The 13,184-nt window shown below is 39.7% G+C and overlaps 5 protein-coding genes across 5 annotated transcripts; 2 read left to right on the top strand and 3 right to left on the bottom strand.

The window, feature by feature from the left end:
* Positions 1-3,079: 3,079 nt before the first annotated feature.
* I206_100254 (uncharacterized protein) lies at positions 3,080-5,786 on the top strand (the record flags this gene model as incomplete). The annotated part of the gene is made up of 3 exons (XM_019152845.1): positions 3,080-3,526; positions 3,584-4,633; positions 4,692-5,786. 3 exons carry the CDS (start codon positions 3,080-3,082, stop codon positions 5,784-5,786), a joined length of 2,592 nt encoding a protein of 863 aa, XP_019014983.1.
* Positions 5,787-6,256: 470 nt separating this feature from the next.
* Positions 6,257-7,157, bottom strand: I206_100253 (cytidine deaminase; the record flags this gene model as incomplete). Its single annotated transcript, XM_019152846.1, has 6 exons — positions 6,257-6,500; positions 6,582-6,622; positions 6,695-6,738; positions 6,843-6,913; positions 6,974-7,010; positions 7,091-7,157. The coding sequence occupies 6 exons, from the start codon at positions 7,155-7,157 to the stop codon at positions 6,257-6,259; spliced, it is 504 nt and encodes a 167-aa protein (XP_019014984.1).
* A 497-nt stretch (positions 7,158-7,654) lies between these two features.
* On the top strand, positions 7,655-9,426 carry I206_100252 (GTP-binding protein YchF; the record flags this gene model as incomplete). Its single annotated transcript, XM_019152847.2, has 7 exons — positions 7,655-7,726; positions 7,794-7,894; positions 7,949-8,342; positions 8,412-8,489; positions 8,764-9,073; positions 9,130-9,202; positions 9,261-9,426. 7 exons carry the CDS (start codon positions 7,655-7,657, stop codon positions 9,424-9,426), a joined length of 1,194 nt encoding a protein of 397 aa, XP_019014985.2.
* Positions 9,427-9,775: 349 nt separating this feature from the next.
* Positions 9,776-10,708, bottom strand: I206_100251 (uncharacterized protein; the record flags this gene model as incomplete). Its single annotated transcript, XM_019152848.1, has 4 exons — positions 9,776-9,865; positions 9,974-10,240; positions 10,367-10,452; positions 10,546-10,708. 4 exons carry the CDS (start codon positions 10,706-10,708, stop codon positions 9,776-9,778), a joined length of 606 nt encoding a protein of 201 aa, XP_019014986.1.
* Positions 10,709-11,357: 649 nt separating this feature from the next.
* Positions 11,358-12,785, bottom strand: I206_100250 (uncharacterized protein; the record flags this gene model as incomplete). Its single annotated transcript, XM_019152849.1, has 7 exons — positions 11,358-11,423; positions 11,512-11,749; positions 11,845-12,027; positions 12,118-12,217; positions 12,287-12,340; positions 12,420-12,608; positions 12,689-12,785. 7 exons carry the CDS (start codon positions 12,783-12,785, stop codon positions 11,358-11,360), a joined length of 927 nt encoding a protein of 308 aa, XP_019014987.1.
* Between the last annotated feature and the right edge of the window lie 399 nt (positions 12,786-13,184).

The raw sequence follows: 13,184 nt of genomic DNA, 5'->3' as shown, positions 1-13,184 counted from the left end.
GATCTTTCCCAACTCCAATTTACGAAAGACCCATTGGAAACTTGACCGGTATTTTCCAGAAACTGGCCCTCCTGACAAGCACATTATTCACTTTACCCGCTGAACACCACTTGCATCATCCAATCACATGGAAAGTCCAGTGGGGGAAACCATACCTAAAATTGGAGCACCGATTTACCTATTATTCGGCATACGTTCGCATAATTCTCTTATGACTTCCCAAATTATAGGACCGAAAATCGCGGGAAACGCATCTATGTATAAAAATTGAAGAGGAAAGAGGATCTACGTTCTTTCAGAAGAAGGTGACTGCGATGGCGGTGAGAGGTACGTGAAAATACGTAACAAGAAAGAGTTCCTCAAATATGTAATAAAAAAGTTAGGACATATAAACCGGAGTACTCGGAGAAGTAAAATGATTTCTCAGTCTGATCCCTTCAGCGTCGTATGGCTGTCATTTTCGGAGACTTGGCTTCATGCTTATTCTCAAAGGAATTAACGAGATATTTCAAAAGATGGAATTTCTTTTGGAGGAAAACTTCGCTTAACCATCTGATGATAACAATTTCTATTTCACCTTGCGACGACGTATGAGTAATACGGGACCGAATGTCGCGAACACTTTTCAAAAGGGTATGTAAGATTGTCAATCCTATATGATGCCTTGGCGTTTTATTGGATATCTTGTAGGACAGAAAGACAAGTTGGATATGCCCATTTTTACACAAGAGTTAGGGATGCGATTTGATGTATCGCAGCCGGCTCCCATTCACTCGTTTCAAAGCAAAACCTATACGTCAGGTCACCCCTCCATCGACGGAACAAGACCACCGATGATTCGTAAGCATGAACACATCATAACTACGTTCGGGCAAAAGTCAGGAACAGGCAGCCGGAGATTTCTTGGTAACTTCTTGGACAAATCGTGTTAGTTCAGGGTTTGTGATCAAAGTTACACATGCCTTATGGTTCCGACAAGCCGGAGCAGGGGAACAAATGAAAAATTCAACAAGATGGAGTTGAGATCTGACTTGATCATGTGAACATCTTAATCACTATTTCCTGGTCAAAATACTTCTCATGCCCGTGAAGTTCGCTGCGAAAATGAGGTACTCATCTTTAGGTGAAAAGGGTTCCTACTTTCATAGTTATCTACCTCTGAAAATCTCGTTACTAGTACCGTCAGGTATGCAAATAGGGGTACTGGGCCTTATGCAATCTCTAAATCGATTACAGATTTTAGCGTCAATCCCGGTGAGGAATGTTCCGGAAGATCACGTCAATTCGTTGACAAATTTCCCCCACTTTGTAAATCAACGAGTGAAGGGCCGATTTGTACAATAGAACATAAATGCTTTCCTATTCGGACACGCAAATCACTTCGGAGGATATTTTGACATGTGAAAGCAAAAGAATTCCGCACAAATACAGTGAAAGGGGGAAAAGGATGATAACGGTACGGGATCATGCAACGGTATAACTTACCTGAAATTTCATAACCCGATTGTAAAAAATGGTAGCCGTAATAATGAAAAGGGGTGTTTCAAACATCCTATGTAGAGTATAGATCTCTCAAATTACAAGCAATAGAGCGAGACAAGGCTTTTGGTGCATTAATCTGATTACGATTGATCCACACATGATTTCCCACATATTAGTGCATGTTTAATCAGACGCCGAGTCTCTAAGAGTCTACCGAAAATAGCGAAAATGAAAGCAAACTTATCTCTGGTATCAGTATTTCAGAATCACCTGATCTATCTATCATATGTCTTGGAAAGGTGTGGGAAGTCATTTTAACTTTAGCGTTGCTTTAAATAACAGGCTAGATATTTTTCTTTAATTTCGGTTTAACAAAAAAACAAATTACGAATAATTAGTAATCTTATCTCATTCGCTTGATTTGTTAATAGGATGAACTAACCCCCAAATGAAAGTGATCTCGTTTAGTTATCAAATTCAAGTAGAGAAAGGGGTTTTTTATCCGGCACAAAGAAGTAGTTTGCCCGTTTGTACAAATTCGTCAAATTCCCTCAAAAATTGGAATAAGCCACCAACGTACTACTGTCGTATAAATTGTATTTGGTACTGGTAATAGAGCGAGCTAAAGAAGGGGAATTCTAAGGGATAGGGACAAGAAATAATAGCTATAGCCATAGATTAATTGTAATCTGCTGCCCGGTCTGACCGGTAATCCTATACATATCCTATACAAATTACTCATAACAATCGTATTCGTACTACAATTCAAAGTCGGTTCCTGATTTTTATTTTATCCTTTTACCTTTTTCAAAAAAGGTCCACAAGCTTGTCTCAGTATTCTGATTTTTCCTATACCTCGTATACTATTCTCCATTTGGACAGTTTCTGTATCGTATTGTAGATTGATTGTCATAGTGATACTGTCATTCAGCTGTGCTGAATACCTGGTGGAAGACGAAAAAAAACTATCATTTGTTTATACATACTTCGATACGTTGTTCACTACCAGCCGATGGTTTGATCGGATCGGGTCGAAGAAGGGTCAGTCAAGAGAGGGCTTTAAAAACGCGTTTTCACGCGATCATTAAGACCATTTGTAGACCGTGGAAAGGAGGATATGGAAACGAGGTGAAGGTAAGTTGACTCCCGCATAGTTCTAGCTGGATCAAATCCCCCTATTGCGACGGCCCCCTACGTTGAAAGGGGTATCGACCGTCCTCTTTGAAACGTTTCCACTTTAACCACACTCTGTACCCTTTCCACATACATCGTGTATATCCTACCGGTCTTCTGGTACGGTATCATGTTAGATAGATTCGCACATCATTGTGACCCTTACTCAAAAGCTTTCATCCAATCAACGCTGATATGTGGTTTTACAATCTCTCCTCTCCACCACATCAATAATGCCGCTATGCTCAATATGTCGATAGGTTAGTCTTCTCTCCACAACGCTGGTGGTCGTCAGCTCATGATCCCACTCTCAGCCATGAACACGTCAGGCTTTTACCCACCCTCCTCATCCGCATCCTCCTCCAATGTCTTCCACATGTACCCTCACGAGTCGGCTACTCAACACGATGAAACGAATCCAACGATGTATATAGCCAATCATCATCCTTATCAAAATCAACATTTCAATTTCAACCCATCGCAAGAATCGTTGGGCAACTCACTATTTTCGGAAGAAGCTCAACAACTTCCATCTTTACAGGTTACTCACCCTACACCTACAAAAGCCATGAAATTTCGACGAAAATCTACTGACGCCCTAAGCGTGTCAACGGTCAGCTCCCTCGACCCCTCTCCAATTGGTCAAATGCAACTCTTGCCTTCTCCTGGCTCTGGAACCTTAGACGTCATGCTCGAAGCTATTAGTGTACCGGGAATGCCTCGAAGTAGACCTAGATCGCCAGAGATCGATTTAGATGACGATGATAGCGAAGCTGAGCGAGTTCGTATGGAAGAGAGACAAGCTAGGATCAGAGAAAAAGGCCGAGAACGGCAAAGGCGGAAGAGAGAGCGTGATAAAAAGGCTAAAGAGGTACGATCAATTCCTCGGCTGCGTTAACATATCTGTGCTAAGGATTATCAATCTCAGGCGAAAAGCTCCGCTCAGACTTCGGAGCATCTTCCTGTTCCGAGTTCCAGCCAATCTAAAAATATTGCTCAATCACTTTCTATCTCTGTTCCCTCGTCCTACGTCGTCGGACCCCCGTCATCAACATCGGTTGCGTCATCATTGCCCCAGTCAGCATCATACTTCCCTACTTCTTCGTCCAACTTCGTCTTCGGTTTTCCAACGGGCTCAACAAGCGTTTCTGGCAGTTCAACACCCATGACACTGTTCTCCCCTTCTGCCTCGACACCCGGTTTAGGCTATAGTCCTGACACTTCAATGAGTGCCAGCTTGTTCAGCTTAGGCCTGGAAGGCACAATGCCTAGTGCTACCCTTGAATTGCCTGCCGATAGGGCTGGCAAGAAGAACAACCGCAGCAAATGTAGAGCAGGATCTTCTTCGGGCACTTCGCGAAAGGTCTCGCCCACCCCACTTCTGACCGATCTTCCACAGCCTCCTCGAGAAACGCAACATCCCGTCACTAAGTCCGCAAAAAGAAGGAAATCTGCACCTCAAACCGACGCATTGATCAGCATGAGCGCCCTTAGCACTACAGACGGGCATGTTGGCTTTCAAGAGAGCGCGCCTCAGTCTGCTCCGCCGCAGCAAGCGAAACCAATTGAAGGAAGCCGACCACAACCACGCCGAACGGCTTCGGACGGCATAGTTATGAGATCGAGCTGGGACAAAGAGAGGGATTGGGGAGCGAGATCCCCTACTCCGCCCCCTGTTCCCACATTGCCGACAGAGTTCCGTCAAGTGCAAAGACCCCAGACTTCTTTGAGTGTCGATGCCGCTACAGACGCTACTCTTGCCTCGTCCGCTCAAGCTGAAGTCTTCGCATCGAGATTAGTTCATCTGCTGAATAAAGATGATGCTGAATCCGGTTGGTTAAGCAATCAAATTGGTCTCGACGGCAAAGACTTGGACAGTCTGGAAAGCGCCCTTCGATTGACGTACGAGAAATGGATCTTAGAGAAGGGTATGAAAGAGATGAGTATAGATCCTAGCGACAGGTTTTTCAATAGTCGGGTGAGTATCCTTCTGCAGGCCATAGAGCAGGATTTCGCTGACACTCGTACTCTCCCAGTCATCATCTGACAGCATAGCGTCTTCAACTACCTGCATGACCCGCACTACGGTGCCAAATTCACCGGTAATCAACACCAGTACTCCTATGTCGCCCGCAGGTTTCTTCACGCCGTTGCCGTCCCGTACAAGCTCCCGACGAGGGGAGAAACGTTCCACAGTTGTAAGTCCTATACCGGAATCCCCATCAGCCTCGGAATCCGTTACGCATACCCGTCAAAGATCCCTTTCGTCCGCTTCGATGAAAGCTAGAGGTTTACACATCACCTCTGTTATGCCATCACAACAATGGTCGCATCCTACTACTCCAAATCTTTCGCAAGAAGCTATCACACATCTTCCTACAGACCATCAGAAATCGGACGATACCGCTTCACCTGTCAACTCCTCGTTGCAGACCCCTTCCACAGGTCAAGGGTCCTTTCCCGTATCGGCTCAGATGACAAACTACCATGGACACTGGAGATCAGCTACTGAACCCACTGGTCAAAGAATCTATACTACTTTCCAGCAACCGCCAGAAACTCCAGTCAGACCTACGACAGGTGAGACCAGTTCTATGTGGCAAGTGCCTAATACTTGTCCACCTCAGCATGTACACCATGTGCTGGAAAGCCCGTTATCTATGACGGTCAACAAAATTACCGGTCAGATGGAGATGCCACCTCCCCCTCTGAGCAGTCACACAGCAAACGGAATGACTTCTATCGGGATCTTCGAAAATCAAAACGTTACCTCAAGTCTCGGTGCAAGTGAAGATCAACGACATTTCAGTACCCCGATATCCGTTCGAAGCCAGCTTCAGTCAGGGAGGAACACCACGGCTGTACCTTTTACACCTGATACTCCTGTACCTGTGCGAGGACAGAATCACTCAACCTTTGAGAATGGATTGATCAATTCTATGCCAATGTGGTATAACTCGAGCTTCATGGCGCAACATCCCAATGGTGGTCATCAGCATGTTCAAGTCCTACAGTCGCCTATCGCGGAGCGAGGACATAGAGCTGCTCATCACGAGGCGATGATTCACAATGCGGACTTGGGATATAACGGCTCCGGTCAGCCTGGATTTGGCGCACATCAACAGGATTAAATCCGTCTGTATCGAACCGTTTCTCACCGGTACATAGGCGACACTTCAAGGGAATGGCCCCTGATTCAGTTTACGAACTATTACGATTTTTAACGAAATTTAACGACAACAATCAGATTGGGTTTGGTTTGCTTTCGCAAGCAAATTCAATCATATACAAACATAAATGGAATAATAGAAGCCATGTGTGCTGCGAAGCGATTCACGATCTGCTTCATAGCTTAACATTTTAGAAAATACATTTAGATAAAAAGGTGAAGAGCTGAGAAGACATCGATTGTATCGTCTGCAAGATACAAAAGCGGTGTTTGATTTGTAATTAAAAGCGGAGTCATAGACTCAGGGGTGCATTTTTGTAAATCGTTCATATCGATTATGTATATTCATCATTGTAGGAACGCGAGTTATAATGCATTTTCAAGCGTGAAAATACGTAACATCGGTATGCCAATTGGAAGTAAATTTGACTATTACTTTGGACCACTTATACCTAAATTATCAGGACCGAATGAATTGGGTAACAATTCTTCCATTGTCATTCTTTTTATAAATTTAGAAGCTTCTTGACTTTGAATATTATTAAGCCAATTTGGTATACCTGAATTCAAAGGATATTCTGAAGAAACGAAATATATTGGAATATTAGGAGATAAAAATTCCCGAAGGAATTGTCTACAAATTCCACAAGGTGATGTTGTTGGTGCAGGAACGTCACTAAAAATATTTCGGCCAATTTTAGCCATTTCATTTATTATTTATTGGCGAATATATGGGTGAATTCAAAGAAGAACTTACGAGGAAACTACAACTGCTAAATATTCATTTTGACCTTCACTCTGAAAGATAAATGATATTATCAAATGAGCTTGAAATGTACAAATCAAAAAAGAAATGGCAAGATTGCTCACAATAGCTTTAACGATAGCTGTTCTCTCTGCACATATACCGGCACCTAATTCAATGATTATAATTTAATATTAGTATTGGTGTAGCATTCCTACCATCCCCGCTCCGACTCGCTTCATCAACCTCATTCCAGAGATATATCCCACATACCATACGAAGCGTTCTCGACATTACATCCGCCAAATATCTGACCATCGGCAGAAAGCAACGCGGCACCGACTCTATATATGAGTCACATCTTAAGCTTATATAACCGTTAGCTATGAGGGGGAAAAGCTGACCTGAATTTCGAGTAAGGTGCATAAGCTCTATCCTTATCTAAATTAGATATCTTCCGTAATCAGCTGAATACTTATTGTAGTTCAGAAAGCAGCTGTTGGAAAACTGAGAGCACCCACACTTAAGAGAAGCTCTGATCAGCTCATCAAGAGCTGTGGCACCTAATGGATAAGCCTCTTTAGACATCTTGCAAATTGTTATACCTGTATTAGAGAGAGTAATGGAAAGTTCAAAGCTATCTATAGATAATATAGTGGACTAAGCATGTGGTACTTCAATCTGTGGGGTCTCCAAGCGGAATCCATTTGGTGGTTAGAATTAAGTGGGCTAATTAAATATATTAAATATAATTATAGTATCCGAAATTTGATGAGTTTTTGAGTTGGATGTCCCTGATACCTGTCACCATAGAGGGAAAAAAAAGAAAGATTCTTCAACTTTCTTTCATATTTACTCAAATTATACGCATAAAATCACACCAAAATACCAAAAAGAGGTGCATGACATCTCCCATCTCGATATTAAGAGTAACAAGAAGTTTGACCATCCCAAAAAGAGTCACTTCTCCTTCCATTTTCCCCTTTGTTGTACCGAAAAATTCTGGAAAAGTCCACGTATCAAATTCACGATTAATTGTAGCTTCATTCTCATCTTCTCCTTACTTATTTGCTAAACCTAAGAAAATGCCTCCTAAAGGTAAAAAAGTAGAAGAGACCAAAAGAGTCATTCTTGGTAGACCAAGTAATAACTTGCAAGTAAGTGAGCGCAATTTTTCGGTGAAATTCTCGCATAAAATGTTAACCTCCGCTCGGTTTGCCTTAGATTGGTATTGTCGGTGTACCAAATGTCGGTAAATCATCATTCTTCAACACACTTTCTCAAACAGATTTAGGTAAAGCTGCCAATTTCCCATATGCTACCATGTCAGTTGCTTTTGTATATAATCGAAAATCCAGCTGATATGAGGTTCTATGCAGTGATCCAGAGGAAGCTCGTATTCCAGTACCAGATGAAAGATTCGATTGGTTATGTTCACTTTACAAACCTAAATCAGAAGTACCAGCATTCTTGACTTGTGTCGATATTGCCGGTTTAACAGCAGGTGCATCAACTGGTGCAGGTTTAGGAAACGCTTTCTTATCACATGTACGATCAGTTGATGGTATCTTTCAAGTTGTTCGAGCTTTCGATGATGCAGAAGTTATTCATGTAGAAGGTGATGTCGATCCTTGTAGAGATATGCAAATTATCTCAACGGAATTGAGATTAAAAGATATTGAATGGGTAGAAAAAGGTTTAGAAATGGCTAAAAAGAATGCTAGAAGTGCTGGTGGTGTCAGTTTAGCTGATAAAGCCAAGAAAGAGGAAGTTGTACGTGCACGAATCTTTACGGTATCTAGTCATTTTGACTTCTCAAGCTTACTTGATAAATTTGCACAGGCTATCGTTGAGAAAATCTTGAAACACCTTACTGAGGATAACAAGGATGTTCGAAAAGGTAACTGGTCTAACAAAGAGGTTAGTCGCTCCGCCCTATTGTTGTCCCCATTTTGCCTCGTAACGACGGCTCGCCTTGCGAAATCCTCGTGCCATTATCATTTCCCTTCAAACCCTTGCCTGATGAAACAGAGCTCCGCTCTTTAAACCCAGCTCATCGATGCGGAGTAACGCCCAATTATCAAATGAGATCAATTGTAATTCACTGATTCTACCCTTACTTATCACTTTTTGCTTGTCCTTGACTTAAATACAAGAAGGAAAGCTGACATGTTTTTGATGATATGCCGAATAGGTTGACGTTATCAACGGATTGAACCTCCTTACTGCCAAACCAATTACATACTTGGTCAACTTGTCCGAACGAGACTTTGTTAGAAAGAAGAACAAGTGGTTACCAAAGATCAAAGCTTGGATAGATGAGAACAACCCCGGAGACAACCTTATTCCGTTCTCTGTCGCTCTTGAAGAACGATTAGTTCGAATGTCAGATGAGGAGAAAGTTGCCGAAGCTGAAACTCTTGGATTGGGTAAAAACGCTTCTGCTTTGGGTAAAATTACCACTTCAGGTTACACAAGTTTGGAATTGATTAGATACTTCACCTGTAAGTGTGATATAATGGAGCTCGACGTATATGCTAATTCGATACATTATAAATAGGTGGTCCTGACGAAGTCAGAGCATGGACTGTACGAAAAGGTATCAAAGCCCCTCAAGCAGCCGGTGTTATTCAGTAAGCTACCTTATAATAAACGGAAATGAGATCAAGATGCTAATGACACTGCTCACAGCTCCGATTTCGAAAACAAATTCATCTGTGGTGAAATCATGTCTTACGCTGATTTGAAAGAGTACGGTTCCGAAGCCGCTGTCAAAGCTGCTGGTAAGCTTAGACAACAAGGTAAACCATACGAAATTGTAGATGGTGATATCTGTTACTGGAAAGCCGGTCAATAAGGGGGCTGAATAATAGAGGGAGAAAAGAAGTCTAGAAGCAAGCTCATATAATTTGCACGTTATGCACATACATGCTTGATATCTAATCTTTCGCAAATTTTTATCACGTCATACACCCTAACAATCGCTGTGATTCTGCATCTGCGAACGACCTCATACCTGTGTATGTGAAATATCAATGTTGAAGACTGCTAGGAATTGATAGAGGTATAACAACATGCATTACGAGAGACCACTCCGTCCCTCTTTCGAAACACATAATATACTATGTAGGAAGATTAAGCAGTTAAACGTTATCGTATCATGGTATTTAGATTTGAAGAAAATCTAAGTAGGGATTGCTAATCAATTAACCCATAACTGAATTAACAATTTTACCTCCATTTGATTTTTGACCTTTTGAAAGATATTGACTATCTTTATTAGCTTGTTTACCCATCTAAAGTGAAAAGTTAAAAAAGCAAAAAAGTTAGAAATCAATATTGCATTTAAACTTTTAAATATTGTTGTTAATTGTCAATTATAAAAAAATAAGATTTAAACTTACAGTATTAATACCATTTCCACCTAATTGAGCAGATTCACCTTGAGTTTGAATAAATTTACCACTTTCAGATAATAATTCTTGTGGATAAATATTATCACCTATTGATTTTAAATTTTCATTTAATTCTGAATGTCCATGATTATTTTTATTATTATTATCATTATTATTATTTACTTTTCTACCTTGTAAATCATTTTGTAATGTTTTACCATTATTTGAAAATGTTTTTGATAAATCTTTTTCACCTTCTTTAGATGTAATCTGTGACTATTTTAAATTTTCAATATTCAAACAATTAATTAAATTAGTTTTTTTTTTTTTTTTTTTTTTTAGAAAATATCATTTGTTTTTAATTCTTTTTTTTTTAAGAAAAAAAATTGAAATTAAACTTACCCCTGTATTAGAAATGTTTCCAATTTGTTTACCAATTGAACCTTCATCATGATTTACACTACCGTAAACAGCTTCATTTGTAGCTTCTATAATATCAATATAAAAAAAAGAATAAATTAATTAAGGAAAAAAAAAAGTATTTAATTCAAATAAGTCAATCTTAAATATGTCAAACTTACTACATTGAACATTATGATTATCACAATTTTGATGAAAATTTTTAGGAGTTTCAACAGATTTTACATTTTTATCAATAGAATCAGTTTTAAGTAAAGGTGAAGCAAAAGTAGTAGTAGTAGAATAAGCTGAAATTAAAATAGCTGTAATAATTGAAATTCTCATTTTTATCAATTTGATTTTAATTTATTTCTGATAAAGAGATTGATTATAGGATAATTTGATCTGTTTGATCAAGTAGAAATTTTTATGTGTTTCGTAAGAGATCGTTAAAATGAGGGTCGTTAAATTCGTAAGTTTGTCGTTAGTAGGAAAGTAAGATTATCAGTGGAATAGTGGAATATAAAAAGGAAATAAAAGAAGATGATCATTAATTCTTTACCTTTATGTACCTATTCTCGTCATTTCATTTTGGCACAGGACGAAGTATTCATGTATCAGTATATCAAACATGGCTGAAATGCTTAGTCAAGGAATATTGAGAGGTCACAATGACTGAATACCAGCATATAATTGTCATCTCCACGTTGATTCATTTCTAGTCGAAATTACAATTATTTGAGAGGATCAACCGAATAGCCAAAGACCCGATGCAAAGTATGCCGTTTGATCGATCAAAAGGCTTTCATTCTTCAGTCGAGATTGAGATCTCATTCCGACCACAAATCGCGTTGTCTATAAGTAATCTATTTGAGTAGAATGGATATTTCCCAGAATTATCGAAGAAAAAATACAGCTTAGAATGCTATTTGAATGGTTTAAGACATATAATCAGCCGACAATTCAACATGATTGGAATATTTAGCTCATATCGTTACTCACCTTGAACCAAGAGCCATCCTCCATCAATAACTAATTCAGCGCCGGTAACATATTGATTCTAAACAATACGAATTCTCAGGATATCAGTTTGATATTTATGTATGTAGGGTAAACCTTGCGATTGGTACAGTATTTTTGTGACTTACAGCAATGAGGGAGAAAATAGCTTGAGCATAATCAACAGCATTTCCAGCTCTACCAAATGGTATTCCCCATTTCTTTCTTGCAAATTCTAAACTTTCATCTGAACCTCCAGCATATTGACCTTGCATTGTATTCATACCTGATGGGTAATATCCTGGACAAATTACATTAACTCGTATATTCAGATTCCTTCTTGCGAATTCGGTAGCTAATTGATGAGAAAGTGATATTGTCGCAGCTCTATGAGGTGTAATAAAATTCAATTCAACTTCCATTCTCTGATTATTGATAATATACGAGTGGAATTCTCGGTAATTGTGAAAAAGGTCACTTACTTATTGGCATTATAACTGAATTGTCCTTTTTGACTAGTTTTGGTAATACCACTGACAGAACCTAAATTGAGTATATTTCCAGGTTCTGGATAACCTCCTACTGTTTTAGCAGCTGATAAAAGAGGAAGGAAAGCGAATGAAGTGAAGTAATATGAAGCGGTATTAATTTGATAAGCATTAAGCCTATTCCACAAAAGTCTTAGCTAGTCTGACTTATGTAATACACGTACGAAAAGCAGAATTGTTCTGCGAGATATGATGAAAGATATTCACCAACTCTCGAATGATTCATTCTCAAACATCTCCTTGGATAATGCTTCAGGAGTCTGTTCAACAGCGTTAGGATCCGCATGTCCGAGTGAAACTCCATGATCTAGCCGTAACACATATTAGCACTAAAGTCTTGATTGTACTTCAGAATCAAGTATACGATAGAACTCACTATTAATAAGTACGTTGACCCATTTCTCTTTGCTCTCAATCACTTCTCTCATCTCTAAATCGCGCTAATCAGCAAAGGTAATCCCATACTTACGTTTTCCAGAATATTTGTTATAGCAGGTAATATAACTCACTCTGTATGCCTTCTTTGGTACTCGCATCAGCTTGTATAGGTATCAATTGACCTCCTCCTTCTTTTGGAGAAGCTTCTCTTGCAGCTTTCTCAAGTGGTTCAAGTCTTCTTCCAGTTATATAAACTTTTGCACCATTAGCAGCTAATGCAGAAGCTGTACATAATCCTAATCCAGTACCTCCTCCAGTAACTAAACCAAACAAGTACGTCAGCCATGAATCATCAACTGACAGGTCTCTCAAATTGTAACATCGCGAAAAGAAAGCTTACCAATTGCTACCCAACCTTTTATATTAAATAAATTTGAGATTGTCAAAGCATCACTACCTACAACGGAATTATTGAGTGAATGAGAACTGTCCGACATTGTTTCTATTAACAAGAATCGCTTTCTTAATTTATAATTGAATTTTGAACGTGAATTTGAGTCTGAGCACAAGAATACGAATACTTCATTGCATCTTAATTTCAATTTCTTCCTACTTGTATCGAGGTATCGCATACCGAGGTCTCGCAGGTAGGCTGAATGGAACTGGCTGAAATTGTTTATGTTGTAGGGCCGAATGTGATCCGGTAAAGGTCCGCTTAATCCGCCGTTGAATACCGGTCGAGCGGAGTTTAGCTTCCGACAGCGGTAAATAAGTAAGAAACTAAGGTTTATTAATTATTGGACTTATCCTGCACTAGGAAGCGAGTTCCACGATGTACATGCTACTGAAGATCGTTTCGGTTCACGCTCGTGTGCTGGAGAAGAATGAAAAAGCGA

This window comes from Kwoniella pini, chromosome 1 (genome assembly GCF_000512605.2).
Source record: "Kwoniella pini CBS 10737 chromosome 1, complete sequence".
Classification (NCBI taxonomy): Eukaryota; Fungi; Basidiomycota; class Tremellomycetes; order Tremellales; family Cryptococcaceae; genus Kwoniella; species Kwoniella pini.
This window is presented reverse-complemented; position numbering and strand designations above follow the sequence as displayed.